This window comes from Hyaena hyaena, unplaced genomic scaffold, assembly GCF_003009895.1.
Source record: "Hyaena hyaena isolate Hyena2069 unplaced genomic scaffold, ASM300989v1 scaffold_133, whole genome shotgun sequence".
NCBI lineage: Eukaryota > Metazoa > Chordata > Mammalia > Carnivora > Hyaenidae > Hyaena > Hyaena hyaena.
In genome coordinates, this window is record NW_024080765.1 from 3238576 (window position 1) to 3253193 (window position 14618).

A 14618-nucleotide genomic window follows, 5' to 3' on the forward strand; every position below is an offset into this window, starting at 1 on the left:
CTTTTAATAACACCTATTTCCCAGCCCTTCACTGAAGGGACAGGAAGCAGTGACAACCCAACACAATAAGCACACGAGCCCCGGCTATGGCCGCTACATTCCTTTCCTACCAAGGGAACCAGGGCTTCTCAGATAAAACGGCTGATTCCCGATCTGAGAAACAAAAAGTCAGTCAGAAAGCAAGGAAGCGGTTTAAAACAAAAGAAGGCAAGGAAATCAGAGACTAATGGGTTATGTCAAATGGACACAGGAGCAACACAGGAAGGGGTGAGAATGGTTAAAACAGGGAAAAACTGAGCAAAGAAAATCCACAGAGAACAAAGGAGACAGAAACACACAGGTGACACAGACCCCAAGGGACACAGGCGCGACTTCCCTGGGATGGAGATTTCAGAACCCTGTGCTGAGTCCACAGTTGGCCGGGGGGCAGGGAGCTTCCAAACTAGCCACATGCAATATCCCAGGACTCCCCTGCGGTGCTCTGATGCGGGTTTATCACTATGGAATAGACTTCAGAAGAAGGTGTGATTTCGGAGTGCCCGGGTGGCTCAGTCGGTTAGGCGTCCGACTTCGGCTCAGGTCATGATCTCACGGTTCGTGGGTTCGAGCCCCGTGTCGGGCTCTGTGCTGACAGCTCGGAGCCTGGAGCCTGTTTCAGATTCTGCGTCTCCCCTGCTCACGCTGCCTCTCCCTCTCTCTCTCTCTCTCAGAAATAAATTTTAAAAAAATAAAAAAATAAAAAAAAGAAGAGAGTACGATTTCTAATTTTAGATAAGTCTCTGCGGTGAACTTCAAATGAATCCCTATTAGAAACCGCCAAGGTCACCTTAACTAGCAAACGCCGTGGGGAACTATAAAGTCTGCATCAGCTACTATAATGAGCGAAAGCTAATGGAAGCTCTGCTCCAGCGGCCATATGCAAGGGCATGGTTAACTAGGGGTAAGAATAAAGGGCTGGTGGGGGCGCCTGGGTGGCTCAGTCGGCTGAGCGTCCAACTCTTGGTTTCAGAGCAGGTCATGATCCCAGAGTCATGGGATCAAGCCCTGTGTAGGGCTCTGTGGTGAGTGTGAAGCCTGCTTAGGATTCATTCTCTCTCTCTCCCTGTCCCTCTCCCCCACTTGCGTGCGTTCTCCCTCTAAAGTAAAAATAAAAATAAAAATAAAAAAGAATAAAGAGATGGCTCCGACAGCCTCAGACAAATGACCATCCCCAAAGCACAGGGCTGTTTCTGACTGTTTTTTAAACACAGACACTTTCAAAATTACTTCTCTTCCTCGCTTGCTCCCACCTCTTCTTTTCCTCCTGTCTCCTTCTTTCTCTTATTACCATGTTAGGGCAACCTGGTATATACAAAACTTGGCTCTTCTAAATCTAGAGTAGAGATCACAGGATATCCTTTTTCTCACATAAGTCAAAATAAGAAAAAACTAGATAAACATACAAACAGGCTTAGAATGCTTGGCTTACAATACTTAGAGCTGAAAAAACAAAAGTTCCTAGAAACGACAAACATCTCTCTTTTGAAAAGCACCAACAGATACCAGCTTAAATCTGAACCTTTGCATTCTTCGTTTTAAGCACTTAGACAATATTACATTTTCAAACAGAATATGGATCTACTATAAAAGCCAACACAGAAAGAAGGGAAACAATTATAGTTAAGTTTTTTTTTTAAACTTAAAAATTTTTTTCTTAACTTTAGGATCGGAGAGAGCTTTTCTAAGAAAGCCACGGAACCCAGAAGGCACAAAGGAAAACACTGGAAGATTTCACAACATAATCTTTAGTGTTTTTCCATGGCAAAAGACAAAAATCAGCCAAGTTAGAAGATGCAGTATGGACTAAGAGACAATATCCACAACAGATATAAATGGACAAAAGGTTAATGTCTTTACTATAAAGTAAGCTTTAGGAATGAAAACAATAAAGCCATAAGATCAGTGAGCAGAAGAAAGTGATTTCAGAGTTCACAGAAGATGTACAAACAGAATGGCCCATGAATCAACTACAACGGGGCTCATTAATAATCAAGAAACACAAATTAAAGCACTGGTGGACTCATCTCCCTGGTGACTTTGAAAGGCTGCTGTAACTGGTGCTGGGGAGGCAGTGGGGGAAGGCTTTCGGTGGAAGCGTAAGAGCACTTTCTGGAGGGCGCCTGGTCATTAAAATTCACAGCGCGCCTTGCACGGGTGACCAGACAGCATTGTTTGTGACAGAAGATGCTGCAGACAGTCTGCATGTCATTCATGGGAAAATGGCTGAATTATGAAAAAGCCCAACTATGAAAACACTTTATAGATGTTTACGAGACTGTGGCATATCTATATGTAATGGCATGAAGAACTACACTTAAGATTTACAAAGCAAATTACAGAAATACATGATCTACATACACAGAAATACTCTACATACGTCACATATATATACTGTATGTATATAAATGCACTATAAATACTACTAAGGCCCTATTTACATAGGGGGAAAATAAGCAGACACAGCCTTCCCTTCGCTCGCACATGCCAGGCTACCAGTGTAGATAAATGTCTGGAAAGACACACGCCTGACTCAGCAGTGGTTGCCTCACAGGAAGGGAGGGGGGTAGAATCTGGGTGAAGAGTGACTCACTTTTTCTCCTTATTACAAATTTTTTCTTCATATAATAAGCAGGTGTTCATGTGTTTATGTTTTTCTCATTAAAACTTTTAATGAAAAAACTTAAAAACATAGTACATTTCTCCTAAATCCTTTCCCCAACGTAAAATTGGCTCTCGTGACGTAATAAATCACACTCTCCTTTTTGACACCTACTTGCTCAATCTGTTTCCATTCCTCCAAGACGTTCCTTAAGAGCAACCTTGGAGTCATGACTTACAGAGATGGAGCATTTAGCTAGAAGGCTACCAACAAGGTCATCAGATGAGCCTGGCACCCGATGGGTCCACAAGCAGGTCTGCCAAGGGGTCCTCTGGGCGACTCCTCTGCGACAGGTGAGGCCCTGGCTCAACCACTCCGACGGCCCCCCTTTTCACAGGGAGGATTCAAAACCTGCCTCTTTGAAACTTCAACCCAACGGTCTATTTGGATTCTAGATGAGGACAAGACCTGAGACCTTAAGTCTCGTAGGGAAGCTAGTGTTTGTTTTCTGTGACAAACAAGATACGTGCCAGTATTAACACTCGCCACCCAACAATCTGCGCCAGTCTTCCAGGAGCGGACGACACACGGCCTGGGACACATCACAGGTACTCCAACCATCGTGCTGACCAAAACAGTGTGGAAATGACACGGCACCAGAGTTGGCTACCCCCAGAGCCCGCAGATGCCATCACAGGCCTTTTGACCTTGAATCAGGCGTTTAATCTTTCCACCCTGTTTCCCCATCTAAAAAGTGAGCACGAGAAGAGTATGCCTTGCAGAGTTAAAGATAAATGGTCAGCGCTGGCCACAGTGCCTGGGTTCTACAGACACAACGCATTAGCTCCTTTACCTAGTCACATTATTTCCTCAGCAAGAAACCAAGTGTAACCTAATCCTAAAAACGGAATAGTTGCTGCAAGTTACTTTTATTTAGTCACTGAAGTATTTTATCTGGCAGTCACTCCTCAGGGTGAGCAGTATCTGAAGTTACAGTATTCCGTATGAACTTGCACTCTTCTTTCTTTCTTTCATCTAGCTATCTGCCTTATCTATCTATCTATCTATCTCTCTATCTCTCTCTATCTTTCTGTCTCTCTATCTAGCGCACACCAGCGCAAACTGGGGTGCGAGGGGCAAAGGAAAACACAGAATCTTAAGATGGCTCTACACTTAGCATGGATCCCAACATGGGGCTTGATCCCACGAACCACGAGATCATGACCTGAGCCAAAATCAAGAGTCTGACGCTCGACTGAGCCACCCAGGCGCCCACCCCTGCCCCACCCCCATACCGTGGTTTTTAACAGCCACATTTAACGTGAGTTTGCTTTGGAGAGGTGACCCCTGAGCACAGACTAGATTTTCCCAAACCAGCCACGGCAGTACTCCCCACGTGCTCTTGCAGCACCTTGCCATTCTCCACCAGCACGCGGAGTCGGTTCCCCTTCCTCCCGCACCTGGTTAGGACTTGCGACTACTTCAGCCAACAGAACTAAATGCAAATAATGCTGAGCAACTTCCATGGCTAGGTCATAAAAGGTGACGTGGTTTCTGCCTGTTTCTTACTCTCTTGGGACACTGGCCCTTGCTCTAACCCAGCCTTTAGCAGGACACACGGAGAAGGGCACATGGGAAGGAACTGAGGCATCCCTGGACGACAGCCAGCGTCAACTGGCTGGATCAGGCGTGTGTGAACAGGAGGGACGCCCGGGTGCCTCAGTCAGGTAAGCTTCTAACTTCGGCTCAGGTCATGATCTCGAGGTTTGTGGGTTCGAGCCCCATGTCGGGCTCTGTGCTGACAGCTCAGAGCCTGGAGCTGTTTCGGATTCTGTGTCTCCCGCTCTGTCTGCTCCCCTCCCCCTGCCCCCCGCCATTCACACTCTGTCTCTCTCAAAAATAAATAAATATTAAAAAAAAAGAAAAAAGAAAAAAGAACCTAAGTGAAGATGCTTCCAGTTCCCAGATTTTAAGCTTTTCAGCTGAGGAACGAGACACTGTGGAAGAGACAAGCCAACTCCTGACCTGTCCAAACCCTTGGCCCAGAGATCCCATGAGCATAATAAATGGTTGTTTTTTCCCGTAAGTTTTGGGGTATATTTAGTTACACAGCCAGAGTAACTGAAACAGCCCTATACTTTCAACTTTCCTCTTTTGAAAATACATGCGTACGGCAAATACATGCATCACGCCAGCAGATGACAGCACAGGGACTGTTATAATGACCGCTCCGTAGCTGGCGTGGTTACTGCTCGCCTCTCATCCCCTCTGTCCTTAGTTTAAACAGGTTTTAGAGTGTGTTCTACAACTGCTCATCAGTTTGGAGGAAACGAAACACACACACACACACACACACACACACACACACTAATACTCAATGCTGCCTTTCAAAACCCCAAACTCACTGAACTTTAAAACCTATTTTCATTAGTACTTTAAATACATTTGCCATAACTTTAGAGAAAACTGGTGGACTATGTAAAAATCTTTTAATACTCATTTTGTACAGATCTCTTGGAACTACAGGAATCTCACCATGTGACAAAAAATCTAATCACCTTAAGACAGCAGAGTGACATTAAGACCTACAGTAACTGGGGGCACCAACTCTTGGCTTTGGCTCGAGTCATGACCTCATGGTTTGTGAGTCTGAGCCCCGTGTTGGGCTCTGCACTAATCCTGCAGAGCCTGCTTGGGATTCTCTCTCCCTCCTCTACTTGCTTGTGCATGCTAACATAAATAAATAAACTTAAAAAAAAAAAAAAACCTACAGTAAATGAACAGAAAGACTAATTTTTTTTTTCAAATCTCTAATTTTTTTTTTTTTTATTCTAATGATTTCTGTATTGGTACTATCAGTCTATAGGCTCAAGCAGACCAGTTCACTAAAACTGAAAGCCACCCAGAGCAGTGTTCCTCAAAGTGTGGTTCAAGAGGCCAGTCTGTACCACCTGGGAGCGTGGCAGAAATGCAAATTCTCAGGTCCCACCTCACAGCAAATGGACCAAACCCTCTGGGGGTAAGACTCGGGGATCGATGTTTACCGGGTTTCATAGACACTTCTGCCCATTAGAGTCCAAGAGGCACTCAGCAGAGCCGAGGTGCTTGGAGGCTGAAAGAGGCGGCGTGTGCAGGGCTCAGGGAGCCGGTGCCTCAGTCTTCCTAAATACTAAAGACGTAGGTCTTGTCTCGCAGCAGGACGAAATAACGCACCTGGGCAGGTTCCCAGAAACAAGGCAAGGGTGTTCCTGGCCTGGACTCAGGGAAGGGCCAATATGGACGAAGGGAGAAAATACAGAAGCGGCAGGGGATCCGCCTTTCTATGCAGAGGAAAACAGAGGTTGAGGGTGGGGAGTGTAGGTACAGTAACAGATTTCAAAGCCCTCTTATCTGGGGCTCCTTTGTCTTGTGAGGCACCTTTACTTTCAAGAAGTTAAACAGAGCCAGGCAGGCATCAGCTCAGAGGACATGTCTAAATTATCCAGCTGAGCTGGGTAAGAAAAAAGAAAAATTAAGCACAGGCAGGGATTTGGGTCAGAAATCCTCTTAGTGCTAGAAAAAAAAGCCACTCAGCTGTGCTCTCTCATGTTTTGATGTCTCTTGGGAACCCGAGGACAAGGTGAAGTGACAAATCCCGCACATGCTGCACTTGAGCATTCAGGGCAGATAAAAATCAGCACATACTAAATCACTATTTGAGTTTCACAAATCTCTGGACAAAATGGAGTGGAGTTAAAGCAAATGAACTTATTGTTAACGTGATGATATAGTAAGGAGAGCCACCCTTTACCTTGTCAACATTAGCTCGAGTTTTAGCAGATGTTTCCACGTAGTTGACATTCCACTGGTCGGCTCTGGTTTTCGCCTCTTCTACAGAAACCTGCCTTTTATCTTCTAAGTCTGATTTGTTACCAACCAGCAGAAATGGAACATTCTCATCTTCTTTTACTCTTAAAATCTGCTCCCTGGATTAAGGAAAATGAGAAAGAAATATTAATATTACCCCCACATGTGATGCTAACAAAATAACTAGTACCATCTGCCATTAGCCTGTGTGTGTGCACGCATGCGTGTGTGTGCGCGCATGTGTCTACACAGTAACAATTAGCTCATTCACTGCGCGGTATGGAGTGAGCCGCACTTCTTTATTCGACCACCAACCACTTGAATTACATACTCATTCCACTGATGAAGGGAAAATATACTGAAGAGAGTATAAATATGGCAGTGGAGGTACAAAATCAAAGTGTCAAATGCTACTTCCTCCCAAAGTGTTTTTGTAAAGAAACTTTTAACATAAGGATGGTTTTAGATTTGCAGAAAAGTTGTGAAGCCAGTGCAGAGAGTTCCCGTATGTCTACACCCGTTTCCCCTGCTGTTAACCCCTGACATAGTGTGGTAGCTTTACCACAGCTAAGGAAGCAGTCTCAATCCATCATTATTAGCTCAAGTCCCAATTTTATTCAGATGTTCCTAGGGTTTCCCTACCGTCCTAAGATCTCATCCAGGAAACCACATGACATTTAGCTGTCATATTGCCTTAGATTCCACATGACTCTTAGACTTGCCTTGTTTTTGATGACCTGGACAGTTTTGAGACATGCTGGTCAGCTAACTGGTAGAAAATCTCTCAACCCGTATTTGTCTGATGTTTTTCTCATGATGAAATTGGGGTCATGGGATTTGGGGAGGAAGATTACAGAGGGAGAGAGTGCCATTCTTAATACATCATATCAACGGCCCCACTAAATGTTTTTAAAAACCCCACACATGCCAGAAATCTCTGGAAGTTGGCTCTGGAGTACAAATTTTGTATTCAGAGAGGTTATATGCTGTTCCCAGTTCCAAAGGTATCACAGCTCTCTGTCCTTCCTAGTCATGTGGCTCTGAGCAAAGTACTTCTTTGCCTCAGTTCCCCATGTGTAAAATGGGGAAACAATAATACCTTCCTCATAAGGTTGTTGTGAGGACGAAATGAGAAGTCCTTAGAGTTGTGCCTGGCACGTAGTAAATATTCAGTAAATGCTAGCTCTTCTTAATCATTATTATTACTGTGCTGGAGAAAGAGGTTTTCTTATAAAATCAACACTATCTTGCTATCTTACCAGGGCCTCGCCTTTGAAATTATTAAAAGACGTTGAAACTACAGAAGCACAAATAACTCAGACTGAGAGAGAATGAGAAAATGAAAGGGATTCTTGGGATGACAGATCAGAGGCGTATACCTGGTTCTGCAAGGATCTATCGTGATAAGACAGATTTTGAGAGACTGAGAATGAATCTTCACCAAGCCTTGACCTCAGATTTGTCCATTTTGTGCTTCTTAGATTCTGTGCTTCTGATTTCAAGAGAAGATGTGAAAAGCGTGTGCCTTAGAACCCATGGGACTCACTAGTATCTAGCTCACCTCGTTAATTCTCTGCAGTGTTTGGTGTGTGGCGAGCGCGGTGTGAGGATTAGGCAGTGCTCCTATGTTTAGTATTACTTCATTCGCCTGATTTCTGATGTCGTCATGAATATTCTAACAGACTCAGTGTTTGTAGGCAGCTCTTTGGATCTGAATTCCTAGTTTTTCTTTCTTTTTTTGAGAGAGAGAGAAAAAAGAGAGACACAGAGAGAGGGAGGGACAGAGAGAGAAGGAGAGAGAGAATCTTAAGCAGGTTCCACAGCCAGTGCAGATCCTGACGCAGGGCTCGGTCCCACGGACCGTGAGATCATGACCCGAGCCAAAATCAAGAGCCAGAAGCTAACTCACTGAGCCACCCAGGTGCCCCCAGTTTTTTTTTTTTTTTAATTCTTCATTTTTCTACCATGAACAGATTATAGACCTCACACACAGTCACCTCCCTCTTGGTGGTGGTACTTAGTTTGTCACCAACATCTTCTGAGGAAGTTACAGTGTCAGCCGGGCAGTGACTTGGTGACACGTGCTAGGCTGTAGAGTACTACCGTGCTGTGATGTTGTCTACAATCCACACGATCTCCTGCAAAAAGCATGCCAACGCTCACCATTACTACTATTAAATTTATGACGTATCTGTGAAGAAGATACTGGCCAGTCAAAATCTTTTTCTAGTGCTGGTGGCAACAAATTTGCTGTTATGTCCTTCACCAGTTTCCTTTGTGATCAACAGCCTCACACTCAGATGTTAACAACACCTGACTTACCACTTGATCTCACTAACCACCAGAGACAGACTCTGGCATTTGTGATTCTAGTACTTCTGGTCGTATGTATAGAGAGTCGTTAATTTATTTCTTAATAAATACCTCGTAAGCTACCAGGTCAGATGCTTCAGGAAGACCATTACTGAAAATACAGCGTGACTAATGCTATCAGAAACGTGGCGTTGGAAAGCCTGGACCTTCTGGGTTCAGAGGTGAGAAGACAATATTCATGAGAGCTAACTAGCTGGCTTAATTAGCTACTTTCCTGGATGTCAGCGAAAGGCACTGCTATGTCTACAACCTTCCTACACATTTTACTTAATGTGATGCTCCTTTTAAACAGAGTTTTAGAGGCTATTATTATAGCATTTTAGAACAGGAAAGTACTTTTATTAACTGGTCCAACTTTTTCACTTTTGGCATAAGAAAAGTGAGAACTAGAAAAAAAAATAAGAACGTTTTCTAACATTTCTTTTTTTTTGTAATTTTTTTTAACGTTTTATTTATTTCTAGGAGAGAGAGAGATTGAGAGAGAGAGTGTGAGCAGGAGAGGGTCAGAGAGAGACGGAGTCATAGAGTCTAAAACAGGCTCCAGGCTCTGAGCTGGCAGTCAGCACAGAGCCCGACGCGGGGCTCGAACCCACAAACTGCGAGATCATGACCTAAGCGAAAGTCGGACGCTTAACCGACTAAGCCACCCAGGCGCCCCTGTTTTCTAACATTTCTATCAAACATTTACTAAACACGCTGTGTATGATATATGCCAGGAACGGTGCCAAATACGGGCCCCGGGATCCTCAGGCGGGTAAGAACGGGGCCTGCTCTCCCCTAGTCAGGAAAAAGACATACAGATCAAGCTGATCCCACAAGTGCCGCGGGTGTGCTCTGGGAGCCGGGGTGGGCACCCTGCGCACACAGCTGAGCAAGCGGAGGCGCGGGCCTGGAGACCAGAGGCCCCGCAAGGCAAGGGAGCCGCAGCCCCCAGTGCTACACTCTGCGGGGTTGGGGTCAGAACGGGTGGAGCGCAAGCAGCCGGACTGTCTCAAAAATGCCTTTCCTGTCGCTGCTGAGTCACCGGGACTGTTTTTATTTACGGGAAAAGCATCACACTGGAGGTACGACAGAAGAGTAATGAATGATTCACTTGTTTCCTGGAACAGCAAGAGCCCAGGAGTCTTCCTCTCTCTATTCCCTGGAGACATCACCTTGGCTTTGGCAACTACGGTGACACATTTGTGCCATTACCTAGAACAAGACTTGCTCCCTAATAAGCGCTCAAACATTTGCTGCGTGAGCGGGTACACACTGACGTCTCTCTCTCGGCACGTCTCCCAGGACTGTAAGGTAGCAGGGCCCACCACCGTCCACGCTGTACCCCACGCGTAACTCCTTTCTTAGGGAAACCAACGAGGTGAATCTTACAAATTACAAGTGCATTTGAAGTTTCTCAATGACATGCTTTTTTGTTCTTGAGATTCCCTGAAGTTCTTGAGACTTTCAAGTGCACATAGAAAGGAGGCATCACGTAAGCCCAGGTTCAGTTTTTGCTCAAGTGCTGGAGACTTCTTTCCTTGTCCGTGGAAACCCTTCTCCTCCTCCATGCTCGTCTACTCCGAAGGCCTCGGAGCTTCTGGCCTCTCCCGGGTCCCTGTAACCATCACTGCCCGCAGCTGCTACTCTCACTGCCCTGCTCTTGGTTTCAAGCTTGTCCACCTAGGCTGTGTGAATCTGGAAAAGAGAGGCCTCACCGCATTCTTCTTTTGTGTCTCTCCCACCAAGGCAAACACTTAACACAGAAATAAAAAATACACAATTAAAGACTACTTTTGATTACGCGTGTAGTAACTGAGGCTACTCAAGAACTTACTCGTGGCATATTTCTCTCAGAAGCCCTCTCCCCTTCCCCAACTGTCCCTCTGCAAACCAAACGGATGACAGAGTTTGATTAGGCAAATGGTAAGTGAGATACAGAAACCACTGTGTAACACAACCCAGTGTACCACTCTGTGGTATTAGTGTTTCTATCACGATACTCAGCGTGCGCGGTCAGGCATCTGTGTGGTGAGGAGGATGGCAACGTGCCTGCTCAGCGTCACACAGGTGCCGTAGAGTCAGTGACTGATGCAGAAAGACCTGGAATCTGGTCAGAGCTCCGTTACGTGATCCAAACACCAACTATTCCGGCAGCAGTAGTGCTGTATCCGAAGAGAAATGCTCCAGCGACGCCTAACAGACTCTGGGGCCGGAGGCTGCCCCCACCTCACGCGCCAATACAGCGGCACGGGGACGGCCGGAGGAGCGTGCGAGGTACGCGGGACGCCTGAGCGCCCGTGCGCCGCGGGCGGGATCACGCGCTGCCAGCACACGGGGAGTCAACCAACGGCAGCAGAGGGACAGCCTCGCAAGCAACCGCCTCCGGCCGTCCACCGTTTCTGGGGAGGACGCCTTCCTGTACACACCTGAAGTCGGCTGTGGCTGCAAAGGATTCCATTTCTGTAATGGAGAAGACACACAGGAAACCCTCCCCGCTCCGAAAGTAGTTGTCTCTAATTGCAGCGTAGTCCTCCTGCCCGGCTGTATCCAAGATATCGATCTGCACTTCCTCCCCATCCAGCACGACCTTCTTCCGATAGCTGTCCGCTTTGGTAGGCTCGTAGTCCTCCACAAACTACAAAAGATGAAACAGATTCGCGTGAAGCTGCCAAAATAGTACAGAGAGGTCCCGTGTACTCTTAATTCAGGTTTCCCCGCTGGCAAAAGCTGCATTCATTTAACTTTTCATTTTAGGTAATTTGGTGGCTTTGACATTTGTGAAAAGTGAGGCTTGAATGATTAAGTCTAGACTGCTTACAACCTGGAAACAGTGCCTTTTCTTAAAACATCATGCCTGCAAAAACCATTACACATATATTTAATCAAATATATTTAAAAAATCCTTTTAATCTGACTCTAAATATAAATTTTCATGCCGGAATTGTGGAAACAACTTGAAAGTAAGTCAACATTTAGGTAAGCATTGAGAGCTGTGAAATTTCTTCATGAACTTTTAGATCTCTCTCTAAACATCTGATTTTTAAAAATAATAGTACAACTAAACAACTTTACATTCCCACATCTATCTTCAACTCTGTAAATCTCCCCTTGGTATTTCTGATCACTGTATCATTGTTGGCATGTATGGATGTATATGTACACACTTTTGCAGGTTTTTATTAGTTCCTAGGAGTGTTTTCATTATCTGATATTGTCTTATTTATTTGCTCAATGTCTACATCCCTCTAGTAGAATTTAGCCCCTGGGAGAAGGGACTTGGACTATTCTACCCATTACTCTATCCCCCAGAGCTTAGAACAGTGCCTGGTACATGGTAGACACTCACTAAATAATTACTGAAAATATGAACACAGTGTATTTGTAACTATAAAGGCTATAGGACATTTGACCATATTTATGTGCTAATTTTTATTTGTATATTTATGAATATCAAATATAAATATTCAGATAGCACATCAGATACTGTTGTGAATATTAGTATTTATGATTACTAAATGAAATGTTTCTTTTAAAATGTTGTTATTTATTTATTTTGAGAGAGAGAGAGAGAGAACATGTGCACAGAAGTGGGGGAGGGCCAGAGAGAGAGGGAGAGAACCGCAGGCAGGCACTACCACACTGTCAATGCAGAGCCAGATGGGGGCTCAGACTCACGAACCGTGAGATCATGACCTGAGACGAAATCAAGAGTTGGATGCTTAACCGACAGAGCCACTCAGGCGCCGCGTGAACAGTCTTACTATTGACCTCCTCCTTACTGTCAAGAATGGGCCTGAGTTAGTGATTAGTTTGAAAGACGAGTTTTTAAAATGAGTAGTAGGAAAAACCAACTGAACAGATAAATCTGCAATTTCATTTAAAGTACCATTTCGATCTCCTCTCTTTCCAAATTTTCTACTGTCGTCCCCAGCGAGCAAGATAGCTGATGGGCGTATGTTGTGTGTGACAGAATGCTGAGGAGCAGGCAACAGGAGGGACATGGGTGGTAAGGGTCTGCGGGGTCTGCTGTCAGGACACCAGGCTGAGAGTCTGGTTACTCATCAGAGGTCACTCTGCTTGGGCAGGTTGGGTAACCTCCCTGGGGTTTTCTCACTTGTAAAATGGGGGTACTACCATACCAGGCAGGATTGTTATGAAGATTAAGTAAGAAAGAATAACCATAAAACCCTGCTTCTGTTGGAAGAACTGAGGATAAATGTTTAAACTGGATTATCAACTCTTAAATCATTTAGGCTTGATTAAGAGTCCTCTGGGGAAAGACTATATTGTTGTCTTAACTCTAGGGAAATAAAGTCCAACATAAATATAGGCATGCAAATCTGTAACCTTCTAGTGATATTTTAGGGACCTAGCCTTTGCCTATCTAATGATGAGTATATGCCACGCCAAATACTACAATTCGTTTTTCCACTATTATTAAAATTATTTTATTATTGGGGCATCTGGCTGGCTGAGTCAGAGGTGTATGTGACTCTTGATCTCTGGGTCATGAGTTGGTGCCCCATGTTGGGTGAGGGATTATTAAATAAATAAAACTTAAAAAATTATTATTATCATTATTACTGTTAAAGTTATCAAAGGACACCTATGTATGTTAATTTTAAGTCTCAAATGGGTACTTTATCTACTTGTTCTATTCATTCAAGGTGGGAACCTCCATTAAAACACTTAAAAATGAAAAAGCCAAAGTTAGATTGTTTAAAAATTGGTACTGTTTCTAGTCTTGTTGTTAAAGGTTTTTAAGGATCTTGAATTACTGACTTGTTAAATCAACATGTGTACAAATGTTAGCTCTGAATTTAAAAATGGGAAAAAATGATTAGTAGTTTTCAAGGATTCAAGGAATACATGCAAAATAGCACCAAAACTAAGCGACAGAAATACTCTCTGAAAGCCCAAATTTTGACATCCATTATAAAATCGGCACTTACCTCATCATACATGAACTGCAGGGTCAGAGCGGACTTGCCCACACCACCACTGCCCACCATGATGACTTTGTGTAAGGCCAAAGAATTCTGACCCTTGGGCTTATTTGCAGCCATCTTGTGTCAAAGAGTTTTCGGCAAAGGCTTAAGAAGAATCTAGGAAGAAGGAAAAAATAAGTAATGCTCAGTACAATCTTCCTCAGAATTCCAAATGTAGGAAAGATATAAAGTGTCCTTGGGCTTCAAGATATACTAGTTTTCATTCTGCGGTGATTTTTAACAGATGGCAAATGAAGCACGCTCAAGAATCACTTATCAGAGAACACCATGACAATACAAGCATATGACTCAAGGGCATGTCTCCTATAATAGCTAGTTTTCAGTAATGAGCTATGACCAAAGGTGAAGGTTTGGCAGTGCAACCACACGCTGACAGTAATGAAGTATGAGATGCATTAGAATATCATCACACAGATTAGGAAAACAGGCTTACCAATCACTTTGTCTTCATATTAACTTTTATTGGCAATAATTAAAGAGATATTTGTTCTAATTATAGAAACAACTGACCAAAAGAAAAAAAAATTGCTGACTGAAAGGCTTACTCACTGTCAGTTTACAAATGAAGAAACCTCACGCCTTGGTATTAGACAGAATCCACACTGTAGATCACAGCTCGTAAGGGACATCGTGGACTAGATGGCCAAACCCCTGGGCCCGGTGTGCCCTCACCTTCTTAAGAACGTGCATGTGTTTGCTGCCTTCGTGTGCTCGGTGTGGGGAGACCGGGGCCCTCTAGAGGCTGGGGGCTGCTGTACACTAACGGCACC

The 14618-nt window shown here is 44.3% G+C and overlaps 1 protein-coding gene across 1 annotated transcript in view; it reads right to left on the minus strand.

Moving 5' to 3' along the window:
* RALA (RAS like proto-oncogene A) overlaps positions 1-14618 on the minus strand; it is a 72354-nt gene that overhangs the window by 3813 nt on the left and 53923 nt on the right. Inside the window, exons 2-4 of the mRNA XM_039237978.1 lie at positions 13792-13944; positions 11266-11474; positions 6429-6603 (exon numbers count right to left, since the gene is read on the minus strand). Coding sequence (XP_039093909.1) covers positions 6429-6603; positions 11266-11474; positions 13792-13905 — 498 coding nt within the window. The 5' untranslated portion in view covers positions 13906-13944. The remainder of the gene's footprint in view (positions 1-6428; positions 6604-11265; positions 11475-13791; positions 13945-14618) is intronic.